The sequence below is a fragment of the Monodon monoceros genome, unplaced genomic scaffold (genome assembly GCF_005190385.1).
Source record: "Monodon monoceros isolate NGI ecotype Baffin Bay Population unplaced genomic scaffold, NGI_Narwhal_1 Super_Scaffold_7, whole genome shotgun sequence".
NCBI lineage: Eukaryota > Metazoa > Chordata > Mammalia > Artiodactyla > Monodontidae > Monodon > Monodon monoceros.
The window spans coordinates 67,205,483-67,221,939 of record NW_021703784.1 but is presented as its reverse complement, the minus strand read 5'-3'; the positions used below and the strand labels follow the sequence as shown (position 1 = coordinate 67,221,939).

General features: G+C 48.3%; 1 protein-coding gene across 2 annotated transcripts in view; it reads right to left on the bottom strand.

The window, feature by feature from the left end:
* Nucleotides 1-16,457, bottom strand: part of INSC (INSC spindle orientation adaptor protein) — a 126,784-nt gene that overhangs the window by 12,118 nt on the left and 98,209 nt on the right. For both annotated transcript variants that reach the window (XM_029208597.1, XM_029208598.1), the window contains 3 exons: nt 14,646-14,817; nt 10,473-10,651; nt 1,228-1,294 (listed from right to left, as the gene is read on the bottom strand). In XM_029208597.1, the coding sequence (XP_029064430.1) occupies nt 1,228-1,294; nt 10,473-10,651; nt 14,646-14,817 (418 nt within the window). The remainder of the gene's footprint in view (nt 1-1,227; nt 1,295-10,472; nt 10,652-14,645; nt 14,818-16,457) is intronic.

Below are 16,457 nucleotides of genomic sequence, written 5' to 3'. Positions count from 1 at the left end.
TCTGCTGCATTACTTTACTGCAGATGTCACGCTTTTGTCCTGTCGTCACTTTTGTCCAGGTGGGGTCTCCTTCTAGACTGTGTGAGATACTCTAGAACAAAGGCAAGGACTTAACTTACCTCTGTGTCCTCACTGTTCAGCACAATGCCAAGAACCTAGTAGGTCTCAATAACTTTACTGAATGAGCCCGTCAATAGCACTTTGTAAACCATAAAATCCTCCACAGATGCCAGATACTCCAATCCCAAATCCATTGGCCTATGGAGACCCACTCCCACTGACCACTTGAACTACAGGCTCTGGGTGCTGAAGGAACAGGCCACAAAAGACACCCCTTCAGCCTCTCAGCCTCAGCTAGCTCAACAAAGTTTCTCATTATTAGCCCAATCACATAAAATTAACACAAAATGATGCCTTTCCATTAGTAATAGAGCAATGGGGGATGGGGAATGTGTACATGTGTTAAAACAGCGGGGCAACCAGGGAGAAGCGGCTTAACAGGCACAGAGGCAGCTGCCCAGGCTCCCAGCACACTCCTCGTTAGCATCTCTTGGTTTCCAACTGGTTGCTAATTGCTCTCCTATTTCTCAGTCACAGGAAGCCCTCACCACTTTGTTCCCAGCTGCAAGGCAGCCAGCTGACCTGCCCTCCAGCCGGGACCTCTTAGATCAGCTTCGGGGCACCTCACCCGAACCTTGGTGACACCCTCCGCATGAGGTGGGAGGAGGGGAGCAAGAGGAAAAAGATGCTCTCAGGTGAGGCATCAAGGGATGCAGCTGCCCTGACCTGATCCCCCACCCTTTGGCTTTCCACTGTGGCCAAACCCAATATGATGAGAATGATTTAAAGTTGGAATGCATCCTTTGTAGGAATAGATTTTTACTTCTGGATCATAGTGAAATCTGTCTTCCCTTCACCACCCTGACTGAAATAGCCAACTGCCACCCACCTACCTTGGGTTTACCTTATCTTCTTCCCTGCTTTACTTTCTGCATCTGATGTTCTCTTCTTTTGTTCCGTGTCTGCCTCCCACTAGATTGAAGCCCCGTGGAAGCAAGAAAACACTTACATATTGGCCCACTTGCCCACATAAGCACGCATTCATGTGCTCCTGCAAGTGTGGAGACCCACATGCACAAATACATAGGCCTTCACACAAACACAAAGGCACAGGGTCCCACAGAGCCACATAACCTGTACGGCATGCACACCACTGAAAAGACATACCGTTCTCCTGAATGATGTCAGAGGCACACTGCTCTAGGACAGACATGTTTGCCAAGATGGTCACAATCTGGAAAAGAGGATTGAGAAGCTAAGAAAATGGGAACACCCGTACTGACAGGTGAGCCAGGAGCTACAAAACTTTCCCTTAGCCCGTGATTCCTTATGGTCCACCTGGCCCATCCTTCCGTGGTACTTTCTTCCATCCTCATGCGCTTCTGTCACTCAGATGTGTTTCCCCAGTGACGGATGCCCATTCTTCAGCATGTGGCTCTGGGATGGCCCCCAGGGGCCCCAGGACACTGCAGGTGAGAACAGGGTCACCTGAGCGAAGATGGAGCCTCATCATCTTTCTGCAGGTCCCTTGGCCCCAGGCCCTGAAATGCATACAGAACTGGCAGATTTTTGACTAACCCCTGCCCTGGATTGGGTTCCCTCCAATCCCAGCTTTTTGCCCTGATACGGAACCCCACCTACTTTCAACCCGAAATGAATGGAGACTAAGGTTAAGACAGAGATCATGACTAGGAAACTGAAGCCAGCATTACACCATAAGCTTCAGGTATTGTATGGAATCTGGTGAGAGTTCATGCTCAACTACACTTTATAAGCCTGTGGGCTGCAAGCCTTGCTTGTCAGGCATGGCTGAAGGGCTCTGCCTGTAGGAAAGGGATGCTGACACCAGGTAAACACAGACCCTTGGTTACAACCTCATGGGCTGAGCAGCCAACAGCCCACCCGAACCCCGCCCCCTGGCACAGTCAAGTTTGCACAGAGAACTCACAGCACAAAACTGGATTAAGGATGGGCCAGCAAGGGACCTCCTACAGACCCCAAACTGTAGAGGGTGCCAAACACCACTGGAATATGTTGGAAACGTGGCACCTGTTAACTCAGATGCCACCCATGACACTGCTCCTGACATTACATTTAGCAAAATGAAAATCCACCCACTTCCATGGAAGTGAACAGCACTCTCAAGTGGTAATTAAAATCAATAATAAAATAAAATAATATTTTTTCCTTGGTGCAGGCCTATCTCTCTTGAAAGGTTTCTTCAAAGCCTGTCACATGGTATAACTGGAGGCTGTGCCAGTTAACAGTCTCCTGACACAGTTCAGGCAGCTTAGTTCTGAAACTGAATAATGAGCAGTAATGTGATGTTGACCAACAAAGCGTACTATCTAGATTTTAATTGGTTCAACACCAGCATATTACTCTGGATAATAAACGCATGTAACAAATCTCTATAGGAAGGGAAAAGTTTGCCACATTTATAGAATATCTATCTCCTCCGTTCCCCACTAAACACGTGCTAGAAAGGGATACGCCTCCTTAGGCTGCTGTGGCATCCATATGTGTCAGCCCTTCCAGCTCGGACCTGGTAAGGGGCCTGGGTGGGCAAGTATGATGGGGTGGGTGGCCAGGGGAGGGACAGGACTTACACCAAAAGCTTCATCCTGAAGGCCACTCTGCACCACCAGATATTTTATGAGGGGAGCGACAAACTCCTATTTGCATTTTAGAAAGGTAATAGGACTGAAGGAGGGTTAGTCCTTGGAAGCTCTTTTTTCCTACCCTTTCAGGATTGTGAGTGTTTGTGGGCTGAGTGAAAGGAGTTAGAAGAAAAATACAGGTAGCAGATGCAGTCAAAAAATAGAAGCTTCCCAAGGGATTTCCCTGGTGGCCCACTGGTTAAGAGTCCACCTGCCAACGCAGGCGACACAAGCGACACGGGTTCGAGCCCTGATCCGGGAAGATCCCACGTGCCGCGGAGCAACTAAGCCCGTGCGCCACAACTACTGAGCCTGCGCTGTAGAGCTGGCGAACCACAACTACTGAGCCCGTGTGCCACAGCTATTGAAGCCTGCACGCCTATAGAGCCCGTGCTCCACAACGAGAGGCTACCTCATTGAGAAGCCCGAGCACCACAACGAAGAGTAGCCCCTGCTCGACACAACTAGAGAAAGCCTGCACACAGCAGCAAAGACCCAATGCAGCCAAAAATAAATAAATAAATTTATTTTAAAAAAGAAAAAGCATCAAATATTCAATAGCATTTTGTTTAAAAAATAGAAGTTTCCCAAGAGGCATAAAGTGTGCAGTCTTATGAGGAAGGAGACACAAGGCCAAGCCTGTACCAAACTGCGGTTCACTTGGCCTTCTCTGGGCTGTGAGCAGTAGCAGGGGGCACAGGCTCTGTTCTCACCACTAAGGGACAGCTCCACTCCAACCATCATCAGCCTGGCCACTGAATAAAGATGGTTGCTTGACATACAGAACCAAAAGAGAAGGAAGGGAGGGAGGGAGGGAGGAAGGAAAGAAGGAAAAGAAAGGCGACATAAAAAAGGAAAAGGAGGGCTTTTCTGGTGGCGCAGTGGTTGAGAGTCCGCCTGCCAATGCAGGGGACACAGATTCGTGCCCCGGTCTGGGAAGATCCCACATGCCGCGGAGCGGCTCGGCCCGTGAGCCATGGCCGCTGAGCCTGCGCGTCCGGAGCCTGTGCTCTGCAAAGGGACAGGCCACAATAGTGAGAGGCCCGCGTACCGGAAAAAAAAAAAAAAGGAAAAGGAAACCTTTGTCTGCAGCATCAGGTTCATTACACTGCAATTATTAGCTGTGTCACAGGCACAGGTAGGTCTTTGTGTCAGACTAATTTAGATCCTGTTAATGAAAATTACTTCCTCTTTACAGAACCTGTACCCCATGTGGTTTTCTGAGGTGCAGATGAAGTATTCAATTAAGCACAATTTGAATAAATGTCAATTATGCCCTGCTTTGAGTCCCCCCTTTGAAACATCCTTGTATGTGCCCTGGTATAGACAGGAAGGCAGATCAACAATGTTTCTCTTCACAGTCAAGTCCAGGGATGAGATTTTAGGGACAACTGGTTTACCTTGTTGGCTACAAGATAGCAATGCTGTCAGTGGAGAGAGTACAGGAGCCAGACAAACAGTTTTCCCCTGGCCCAGGCTAAGTCATTCCTGTCTGATGGTTTTTAATTAAGTCCTATTCCTCCTGAGTGAGAGGCTACTGATCCCTCTGTAGTTATTTGGGGAATCAGAGGGTATCAGCCTCAAGAGAGGTTCTAGGTAAGAGGCAGTATAGCATAGTGGCTACATGCATGGACCAACCTGTTCCAAATCTTGGCTCTGTCATTATTATCCATCTGATCTTGACCATGTTACTTAACCTTTCTGTGCCTTGGTTAATGAGGTATATTCGTTTTCTATTGCTGCTAAAATAAATTACCACAAACTTAGTGGCTTAAAACAACGCAATTTTATCTTGCAATTCTGGGGGTCAGAAGTCCTAATTGGGTCTTATGGAGCTAAAATCAAGGTGTTGACAGAGCTGCATTCCTCCTGGTGGGTTTAGGGGAGAATCTATGTCCTTACCTTTCCCAGTTTCTAGAAGCTACTCACACTGCTTGGCTCCCGGCACCCCATTGCTCTGACCTCTGCTTCCTCAGTCACATCTTATTCTCTCTGACTCTGACCCTTCTGCCTTCTTCTTATAAGAATCCCAGTGGCTACACTGGGCCCACATGGATAATCCAGGATAATGTTCCTATACCAAGACCCTTAATCATATCTGAAAATATCCCTTTCACCATGTAAGGTAGCCTACTCACAGGTTTGGGGAGGGGGCATTATTTGGCCTACTACAAAAGATAAAAATAAGATAATAAGACTGTGATAAGTATTAAGGGACAATGTTTTGTCAAGCACCCAGATCATTTGTTAAATAAAATGAATACTATTTGGCCCCGGGGAACAGAATCTGAAAGGACCCAGGCCCTGAAAGATTGTATCAAGTACCATCCAGTACAACACCCAGTGTTGCCAAGATGTGAGGCTGATGTGAGATCCCTCCCAAAGGGAGGCAAGGTGCCAGAACAGGAGAAGCCCTTCCCAGCAGAGAACCCAACAAACTTTGTGCTCATTACTTTCAGTGGCATTTTAAAATCATTTTTCCTCTGGCCTCCCAGAGACCTTAGGAACATTGAGGCAAATAGCAAATTGAACCAGAGTAACAGGGGCAATCCCATGTCACTGATTCAAGAAGAAATGCCCCCATGTGGTAAGAGGGAGGATGGCAAAGCCTTTGACGATGGCAGACATGCGGAGGAAAAGGTTTACTCTGTGCTTGTTCCGGGAACACCTGTCCACATACCAATCTCAGGCTCATCTCACATCCTTAACAATGGCTCAGCAGTCAGCCCTGATCACACCTGGACTCTACCTCTGTGCCTTTCCTTTGCTCTGTCATAAACTAATACTGAGGACCATACCACTTAAAAGACAAGTGAGGAATACCCAGGATACCCAAATAGAGACAGGTGCTCTGATCTGATAGAGCTTATAATGCAGGAACTCTGACATATATTTAATGAAAAGTTATGATTGCTTTTATGCTGTGCAGTAATTAGGACAAAAAGGCCAAGAGTTCATAGAACTGAAATTAGAATTACTCTTTAACTACTGATGGAATATTGAGATTTCTACTCTCACTGTGTTAACTCTCTAAAGCTCTGGCAACCATGTCAACTGCAGCTCTGAGACCAGCCAGCAGAGGAAGTCCCACTGCTTCTCTGTCCTGCCCTCTTTCCTCCACACCACTTCCTCCATCAAAGAGCAGGAAGAATCAAGACAAGAGCAGTGGTCTGAAGGATGAAGGGCTCAGAGAGAGGGAGGGTGTGGTCTCCTTGAACACACTTTCTCCCTCAAGGCCAGCGAGGCAAGGGGGTCTGGGAGAAGGCCCAGCCCACTCCCTCCCTCTGATAGGTGTGATCAGGGCCCCAGGAGCTGAGAGGGCTGGACAAGTGTGGAAACCAGGAGGGCACCTGCCTAGGCCCCGAGACAGACACTGCTCCCACCCTCTCTGGTCCCTGGTCTTCTCACAGGCCTGGCTTTCCCTCCTCACTACCAAAGGCGCGAGACTGGAGGGCTGAGCTCTGGGTTTAGGAGAGAGAGCCACAAAGGCCATAAAAATGCCTTAGATGTAGGTCCCAAGCCGTTGGTAAACTAAACCAAAACTCTCTCCCTGGGAATTGCATCGAGTTTGAGGTGTCAGTCTCACAGTATTAGAGAGTATGTAAACACCAGACCATGTTCTCTGGGCTTAGTTTTCCCTTGGCTTTATAGCGAGAGGTTCCTGGGGCAAATCAGCACTGGGTGCTGTGATCCTGGGTTCCTCCAAGCCTCTCTGGATCGGTAGATATGCATATATAGTCATATGCAAACGAACTCCACTGCTTTAAGTGGCTTATAGTCTCTCTCTCTCTCTCTCTCACACACACACACACACGCACACACGCACACACACACATGCACACATACACAGTACAACCTGCAGAAACTGACACACAGATTGAAACAACACACAACATGCATTGACTCATGCCACATTACACTCACCGCCACATTAACCACATTTCCTGACCCTACCTTCCTGTCCCAATCAGATTCCTGACAGTCTCTGTCTGGACCCATCCCAATCTCTGGTTCTATCAGAGACCCCTGGCCTGTTCATTACTGAGTATCTATTTGGTTCTAACTACTTTACGAGCATTATGCCATCTAATCATCATAATGACACAAGGAGGGAGAAAATATTAGTATCCCTATTTCACAGATGAGGGAATTGTGGCTCAGAGAGGTTAAGCAATTTGTCTAAGGTCACAGAGCTAGGAAATGGCGTCAGGATTTGAACTTAGGTCTGCCTGAACCCAAAGCCTGTACTGTTTCTACCATGTCATATATGTATGTGATAGGGCTGTATAAACTATAGAGGGCTTTTGCAATGTAAGTCAAAATTGCAATCCCTGGTAACTGACATTTCTGATAAATGGACTCCTGATAATGGTATTCACAGCGAGGGCTCAGAAATGCTACAAAATCTGGACATTCTAAAATGCCAAGCAGACCATGTGTCTTCATGGGAAGTGAATATACCAGCGCCGTTCACCTCTGTGAAAGCAATTAATTTCTAAAGGCCATAAAGTCATGTTCAGTGAAAGTCTCTGCTGTGGCTTAGACAGGATAACCACATCCCCTTCACCCTAGGTTGTCACAGCTCGACAGACAGGGCAGAGATGAGCCAGCCCTTTCCCCCCACCCTATTATCACGCCTGTAGCTGGATGCCCTGGGCAGCATGACCCTTAGAAAATACCTCCTGGGGATGAAAACACAGGCCACAAAGGGCTTGTTAGGCAGGAAGTGCTTCTGGATGCCTGACCACATCCAGCTCCCCTAGATTAGCAGAGGGGCGTGGAAGAGCCCCTCTGCTTAATTTGTTGGACAGATTAAGTCGACTCAGTTTGCTGGGTTGATAGAGGGGTTCTCGCTGAGATGTTCAAAGGGAGGCGGACAAATATAGATCCAAGACCCAGAGGCTCTGCACAGCGCTGGCGTCATTGGCAGATGCATTACCGGAAGCCTCAGGGGCATTTAATCTCCTAAGTGTTTCAGGAGGCGGTAAGCACTTCAGAGTCTAATTCATCTTCTTTGTCTTCATTACTGGGAGCCCTCTGATCACCTTAATCCTCCCTCTGCCAAAGGAAAGAGCCATTTGTTTCTTTAATGGGTCTTCTCTCACTAGCTAAGTGGTTGCTCTGAGCCAGGGCTGAAGGTGAGGCCATCCTGAGGACAGAGGAGAAGAGCCTGGCTCAGCCGTAGGGTGGTGGGAAGGGGGGTGGGCGGAGATGGGGGGATGACCGAGACAGGGCAGTGGGAGAGTGTGGCAGGAAAACACCTGACTCCATTTGCATAGAGCTTGACTACATTCTCCATTCTCTCCCCACCCTGAGCCCCTCCTTCCTAGGAATCAGTGAGGTTCCAAGACGGGGCCAGTCACTCCTCAGGATGAAAAAGGGTCTGTACCTATAGAGCCATGAGATGTCTAAGCTGGAGGAGACCATCCCACTTTACAGATAAGGACACTCCCCTCTGAAGGTTCCCCATTCAGGGCTGAGTACCACCAAAGGCCAATAATAATAACAGACAGTGGCTTCCATTTATTTCATAGTTTCTGTGTTCCAGGAACTGTACCAAAAGTTTGTATTAGTTTATTCAATTCTTATTTTATCTCTGTGAAGTATGTATTCAATTATTTCTCACAGATGAGAAAAGTGAGCCTTGGAGTGAATTGCCCAGAGTTACATGATTATGTGGAAGAGAAGCTTTAACCACATGTCATCTGATCCCCTAACCCCTGTTCTTACTGCCTCACCACTGGATTTTGTATGAAATGACCAGAGTTGGCTACAGGAGAGGTACTTGAAAGGAAAGGGACCTAAAATCGTGTCAGGTAGGTGAGAGACCCAGCAACTGGAGGCGTCTAGCTGAAGAAGAGAAGAGGGGGAACAAGGTAGATGACGCAGAGTGAGCCCTCCAGTCCCATGCCCCACAGCCAAGGACAGTGACTGCAAAGGGCCAGGCCCCCCCCCAGGCGCCAAGCAGCCAACAGCCAGCCCAGTGAGCCACCACCCCTGATCTGTTTGTACTGCCATACCTTGTCTTTATGGGGCTTGTCCAACTAAGAAGTGAGAGATTGAACAGGAAAGGAAGTCTGGAACTCCATCAAGCAAGGCTTGGAAGACCAAACTGAAGATTTTGGATAATTCGCTATCTGTGCTCTTTCTTGCAACATCAAGTTTGAAAAATAATGACAGTCGTCACTTACTGAGGACTTAGCAGGGACAAAGCATTGTATCAGGTCCTTTACGTGTATTATCTCACTCGCCCTCACAAGGACCCTGCAAGGTAGATGATAAAACCAACACCCAGGAGGCTGTGACTTCCCAAAGTCACCCAATTAATAAATGGCCCCAGACAAGGTTGACATTCAGTCTCTCTGACTCCATAGCTCCACCACCCCCTCTTCATTTTCAGAGATGGCAGAAGATAAGAGTCAAAGACCAAGGTCTACGTCAGGCCAGGATTCAATGCTGGCTAGCTACTTGTCAACCATATGATTTGGGGGATACTCTCTTGAGCCTCAATACTCTTATCTGTAAAATGCAGCAGGTATTATCAGCCTCACAATATTCGTAGAACCCTCATATGCAAATGCTTATATACTAGAGATTCTCTCTGAATGGGAGTTTCTATGGTTGGCTGCCTTTCCACAGGTGATTCTAAAGACAAGAAAGAACAGATGAAGTGCCACCCTACTCCTTCCCTTTCACGTCCTAAACAAGCATTTATAGAATTTCGCCAAGGGTGCCAGCTCTGGGCTAGAGGCCTGAAGAAATCCTGGGGAAGTATAGAACACAGACCATGCCCTCAGGGGGATAAACGTGAAATAACTGGGAAGGAATAAATATCATTGGAAAAGTCAACACTGCATCGTGAGGTGTGGCCTCCAAGAAAAGGATGATCCCGGGGAGCTGGGGCCGTCTGGGAAGGCTTTCCCGGAGTTGCTGGGGTAGGAGCTGGCACGTGAAGCTGGGGCAGCTTTGACTGGATGATGAGGCTGGAAGAAAGGTGGAGCTGGGGAGCTTGGTTACAGACAGGGATGAGCTGGGTTGGAGGCTGGAGGATCATCTAACACAGAGTTCAGGCACCTGGTTGAATTTACAGAGAACTAAAACCCACCAATCCACTGACCCCACCTCTGGAAGAGAAATGGGAGGCTGAGTGCAGCAGAGGTGGGACAGGATGGAATTCCATAACCTCAGAGCTCAAAGGCCATTGAAAACCCCCTCATTCAATGTTTTCAAACACATTTAGTAGTAAAATCCTTCTTCCCCAAACAAGACTTTACATGGAGCTCAAATATACAGAAAAAAAAAAAAAATTTGAGACTGATATAGGGGTTGAGGCCCAGAAGCAAGGCTCTGCTCCAAGACCCTGTTTCACAGAAGTAGAGAAAGGAAGAAACTCGCTGCAGGTATAATGTCAGACAGGCAGGTGCCCACACGGCTGGATACAGACCTTTGGAGGAGGTCCAGGGATCTTCCCATGGCACCTCTCTGTGTCTTAGGATGGACAGGTCTGGATGGAAATGGAGGAAGTCTCTCTAGTGGTTGGGATGGGAGAAGAGGGTGGGAATGGGCTTGTGGAGGTGCTCCAAGGGCAACAAGGCATGTTGAAAACATATTCCTTTACCTTCCCCCAGATTGCTACTAACAGGACCGACAGTGAGCTGCAGCCATGCTGACCCCCAGAACCTAAGCCCTGGCCTCCTGCCCTCTGACTTCACGCTTACAGGTTCTGGGCCTGGTTCCCCATGAGCTGCTCACCTGGTCCCGGGTGTAAGGCGTGTCTACTCTCTGCTTGTCGCTGCAGGCCTCTAGGAGGACGCGGATGGCCTTCAGTTGCAGGAGCATCTCACAGGCCATCGTGTCAAAGAAGGTGATGTTGGCAAGGGCCGCAGAGGCCAGCAGGAAGACTTCCCCAGACGAGGCCTCTTGGCACAGTTCTGGATGGTGAAGAGAAAGAAAACAGCTTCACTGCCAAGCGCTTTCATATCAGTTACCTCATTTGGTTTCCACAATAGCTCAGGTAGAAAATGTGGGCAGGTGTTATAATTCCCATTTTACAGATGAAGAAAGTAGTTACTGGAGAGGGAGATGTATCTTCCTACATAAGTAGCAGGGGTGGCATTGGAAACCTTATGCTTGCTTCCTAATCACTCCATCCAACAGGTATTTACTGAGTGAACACTATGTACCCGGCACCCTGGTGTTTTGGGATGGGCTGGAGAACAAAACAAAAGGTCAGGTCTTTGCTCCTGTTAAGCTTACATCCTACTAGTGGGCAAGACAAAATGAATTTTTAAAAAGCTAATATAAAGAACTGCAAACTAATAAATGTGAAGGAGGAAATAAGCAAGTGCTAAGACGGAGAATAACTAGAGGCCCGTTGGGTGCGTAAGGAAGGTCTCCCTAAGAAAGTGACTTTACTGCTGAGACCTGAGGGGAAAAAAATGAAGCAGTCATGAGAATATTGTGAGGAACAGCATGCTCCAAGCCAAAGGAACAGAATGTACAAAGGCCCTGAGGCAGGAAAGAGCTCCTAGTCTATGTGTGTGTCTCCAGTTGCATACACTAGACCTGCTGAATTTGCCTTGAAGAGGCTGAAGTTAAAACATAAAAACACTACCTCTCCAGCTGCCATCAGCAAAGTTTCAGGATTTCCTTTTGGTCCCAGGAACAGGGTCGCCTGGCTGCAGAAAAGTCCTACACCAAGCCTCTGAATGTCTTTCTCTCTGATCCTAGTAGCCATAACCCAATCCTAACCATATCCCCCCACTTACCATCTGTAATTGTACTGAGGGTCTTTAAGGAGGAGAGGACCACCCCCAAACCCTGCATCCCTTCCCCACCTAACACATTCCCCCATGGGCTCCACATGACCTAGAATGGACTCCTGCCTTGGAGAAGGCATAAAAGGATCCATGGTGCTGCCCACCCAACCCAATGGACCTGACTTCTGACCCTCAGCTCCAACTTGACCGCTAATCAAGGTGCTTCCTGGGTCCAGGCCCCTCCTACTGACAGCATCTCTATGAAAATACAGGAAGAGAAGCCATACTTCAAGAAAACAGCCACAAGAGAGAAAGAAAGCTTTAGGGGCAGAGTTGAGCTGTGTTCTATCCTGATCTCTAGTTCTTGCTTCCAAAGAGTCTACTTCTAGGTTCTGGCATTAATCCTGGCACCTCTTGGCACCTTCCAGTGCATGCAGTTTCTGATTCCTGCCTTTAAAGGGACAGAAAATAGCATTAGTTGAACCCCTGTAGTGTGTCTTTGGCACACAGTGCCATTAATTTCTAAGCACCCTTAGAGCAGAAAGTGGTCGCCTTCATTTAGATGTAGAAGCTGAGACTCAGAGAAGCTGGTAGTAGCAGAAGCAGAAGCTGTACATTCTTTACCTCACTAACTCATTCCATCCTCACAACAACTCAATTTTTTATCACAATTTTATTGATGAATGAACAGAGGATTCAAATGATAAATGATTTTCCCAAAATTGTGGAACTGAGGAATGATGGTAATTTGGGAGGGAGGGGGCTGGAATCAAACTGCTTGACCCCAAAGTCCCCACTCTTTCTACATTCCAGGCTGCCTCTTGTCTCTAGGCCTCTTTGCCTCATTCCCAGTGATGCTTCTGTAGATCTAGTTTCATTTCTATCAGGAGGTCAATGCCTGCTTCTGGGCAATGCTGCTCCCCACAGCCCAGGTATGACTATTAAAATACTTAGCATCTTGATCTAGCCACCCTGGGCTGGGGCAGCACATTAGCCAAGGAATTAAGAACTCTGATTTCCCCTTTCCAATGACTGCTTTATCCTCTGATTTGGGGGGAACCACTAGGGTCAGCCCTTCCACGCCATCTCCCTACGTCCAGGGTTTGGGGTAAGACCATACAACTCACTCACTCAGCCCACTTTGTTGCAAGATTTCTTCTAGGTCCGAACACCCACCCTTATTCTTATGAGTCACCATTGCTGCCAACACAGCAATTATTAACACAACCACCTAAGTGCCTTTTAATTTTAATGCACATTTATTTGAACTACAGGCTGAATCACCTGGGATGTGTTAGGAAGATTAAATTGAGGATTCCAGTGACTCATTTATAAATGTTTCCAGGGAATGGCAAGAAATTGGAGGACTATTTCCCACCAAAGAACAGAGCCCTGGCTACCTGCCCAGAAGATAAATCCCATCTGCTGGGTCTCAGAGCAGACTCCACCACGCATCTTCATCAGGGTGAAATAAATAGGGAGACTCCTCTTCTCCGGGGAGAAATCCAGCCCGGGCAAAGTAGAAATGGGCAGATGGCAATAATGAAAGGTTGTTTGGAATATATATGTTTTGATTTAGTATTTGCTATCATTTATAAACTGGAAGGTTTTCCATAAAACTTAGGATTTTTGTCTTTTTTTTAATTGGCCTTTCCCACATGGCAACAATGAACCGGAATTTATCAGTGATTGCCCCTCTTTAGTCACTGCACGTGCTTTTAGATTCAATACAGGACTCAAATCTCCTTATTTTCTTCTTCCGTCTGGCCTCTTCACCTCATTTATGTTCCTGCCTGGCTCTGGCACATGACTGAGCACGACACCGCTGGCCTAAGTGAATCCTAACACTGCTACGTGGCCTCGGGAAAGTTCCTCAACCCCTCTGGGCCTAGGTTTCTTCTCTTATAGGGTGGGCATTAAACTTGATGGTCTCTTGCGTTCCTTCCAGCCAAGACTTTGAACAATTGGCTTCTGCATTTTCTCAAATTGGAATCAATGTAGATGTTGACAAGTTGATTTCTCCCAGCCTGGCCTGTGGATGCCACGACCACAGTAACCAGAGTCAGCCATGAAACATCAATTTAACTGATGCTTCCTGCGTGCCAAGTACTTGCAGATCTGAAAATTCTAGAGCTAGAAGGAACCTTGAGAGAAACAGGTCCTGACCCCTTGTTTCATATGATAGGAAAATTGTAAAGTGAGCTCTGCAATGTGACATGGCAAAATCTCACACGGCCTGCACAGGGCTGCCAGTCGAGAGCTTTTTTTGGCTAGATTTATCAAAGACAAAAATCCAAGTCCACGTGTTCTGACTCCAAGTCCACTGCTCTGTACTGCTCCTAAATTTGTGCCATTCCAGGTATTCCCAACCCTGCTTTGGTAACTCTGAGCACCAACCCTAAATTTTCTGACGAGATCAATTTTCATTCAGTTTCAATGAGATAAAGATAGAGACAAGTGACAGAGGAAGGGATCGAAGTAGAAACCCAGAGCATTACCAGAACTTATCAAAGAAAGGATGTAGTTTGCAAAACAAGTTCCCTGAGGATTGTCATCCAGGTGAGTCTTCCTAGCTCCTGCGTGTTTGCAGGAAGATTGCATTCTAGATATGGGGCTCTGATTCTTCTGCCAGGAGCACACACGTCTGAACAGGGGACGCTAAAAGAGTCAAAGTTCTCAGGGCCCCAGGAAATGAGGCCAGTGGCGGGACTGCAAGCAGCAGGTGGTGGGGAACAGCTGCTCTCTGAGAAGCCGCTTGCCCCCAGTCATTGCTGCCACATTCGCTGGGTACCGGGTACCATAGACTGAGATTTCAGGAACAAAGCCCATCAGAATCTCTCTGGGTAAGGATCTGAACCTCAACATTTGAGGCCCCACTCTTCCCTGGGGCTTGTCCTGTTCTCCTATTTGAAAGGCCAATTAATCTCAATCTGAACTCAATTCAAGGAGCTTCTTTGAGGGCTGCAAACATTTTAATAGAAGACTTGACAACAGAGCTCTTTAAGGCCTGACTCTGATACTTCAATGGTGGGATTTCAGCTAGTGGGATCTCTGTGCAGGAGATATGTGGGTGCGGTGAGGGGGGGTGTCCTTCCTGTCCTTCCTAAAGACAACTGTGACAAGGTCCTCCTCACCCGACAGTACCCTCCAGCCCCGGATGACTCACTAACGAGAGCTGTCACGATCTCCTCCATGCTCTCCAGGAAGCTGCTGAGGTGCTGGGTGAAGGGCAGGTGTGGGGAGGTGACTTGGGCGACCACAGCCGCAGCCTCAGCCCGCGTGGCTTCTGAGTGGCTGTCGTCAGTCAGGATGTCGGCCAAGCACAGAACGCCATCCACCTGCCGATGGAGAGAGGGCACAGCCCTGTGCATCCTGGGAGAGCACATGCTCAAGATAATAATGAGACAGACTCACAGTCCAGCCTGGACCCCAGTGACTCTGGCGGCTTATCCTTTGGCTCCAAAGAGATCATGGACTTCCCACGGCATCTTAGATAGTGGACATCAGCAGGCGTCCAGGGGCTAGGCCAGGGCATCCACCACAGTGAATTGTAGTAGAAAGAACAATCTCTTAGAAATCTCACATCCCTGAGTTCACATCCTAGCTCCCTCTCGCTTGGTCACTCAGCCTCTCTGAGATTGTTTTCTCATCCACCAGCAAGGTGTGAGGAGTTAAAGAGATGAAGAGGTGATGCTGGATCCAGAAGCGATGCTTAACAATGTTGGCCCCCTCCTCCCCTCCTTGGGTCGGCAGCAGGCTGAGCTCAGCATCTTTCCTCCGGCATCTTGTCCTCCACCACCTTCCCCCCACAGAGAGAGGACTGCTCCCCTGGAGGCCTTGTTCTCTCTGCCCCACCAGAGAGAAACAGACCTGGGCAGAGTGGAACCTGAATGCCAGATAAAGACTTCAGCTTCCACTTCTGCCCCAGTCGGACCTGCTCTTGGCATAGTAACTTCTGCTTACTGAGTGCTTGATATAGGCCAGCTACACTGTGCATGTGTTACTACACCATTTGTCCTCATAACAGCCTTCTGAGGGCAGTGCTGTTATATACAGCGTATGTGTTATTATACCATTCATCCTTTTAATAACCTTCTGAGGTCAGTGTTATTATTATCTTCAATTTACAGATGAAGAAACTGAGACACAGAAAGGTTCATTGACTTACACACGATGGCAGACTTTAAAAGCAGTTGGTTTGGGATTTGAACCACAATGGTCTAGCCTCAAAGCCCATGGTTTTGAAGAGGCATCACACTGCCTTCTAAGACGTGACACCTGAACTCAGACCCCAGCCTCCAGAAAAGGTGAGCAGGTGAGATTTGTTTAGAGAAAAGGCAGTAACTTGCCAAGGTTAGCTCAGCAGTGTCCCTGCAGCCCTCCGACGCCCCAGGACACCTGCCTGCCTGGGGACCCTGCCACCAAGGGCCAAGGAGACCTTCCCTTGTGAGGGGTCGGAGGGGAGAGGGGCGAGGCAGGGAAAGAGCCGGGCTGAGGTGAGGTGGGGAGGGGCCTGCACTGCTGCCCTACACCTGCCGAGGGCCCAGGCTCCTGTCCCTGCTCCCTTACTTCCTGCCACTCAGCTTCGGCTGCTCTCCAGAGGCTGCATTTTGTTTGACTAATTACCCCCACCATGTTCTGGGCCTCCCTTAAATGCTCTTGGGAGTCTTAGGTCCATTAATTGTGAAAGCGTTTGGCAATCTCAGACTCAAAATAGACAAATGTGGAAACAGAAGGCCGGGGAACTGTCTGCAATAAAACTCACCTGGATGTGCTTAATAAAAGAGCAAACAGGAGCCAGCAGCCCCTGCAGGACTGGGCTCGTGCCAGGTGTTTGACTAACAGGCCTCACCTGGGCCCAGGGAAGGACATGGGGGCTACTCTGGGCCTAGAAACAGGGAGCACCCCTCTTACTGCCAACCTAAGATGCCTCTTAGGCTTATCTGGTTCGTCCCCTTCCTCCTTCCAGCACCATCCA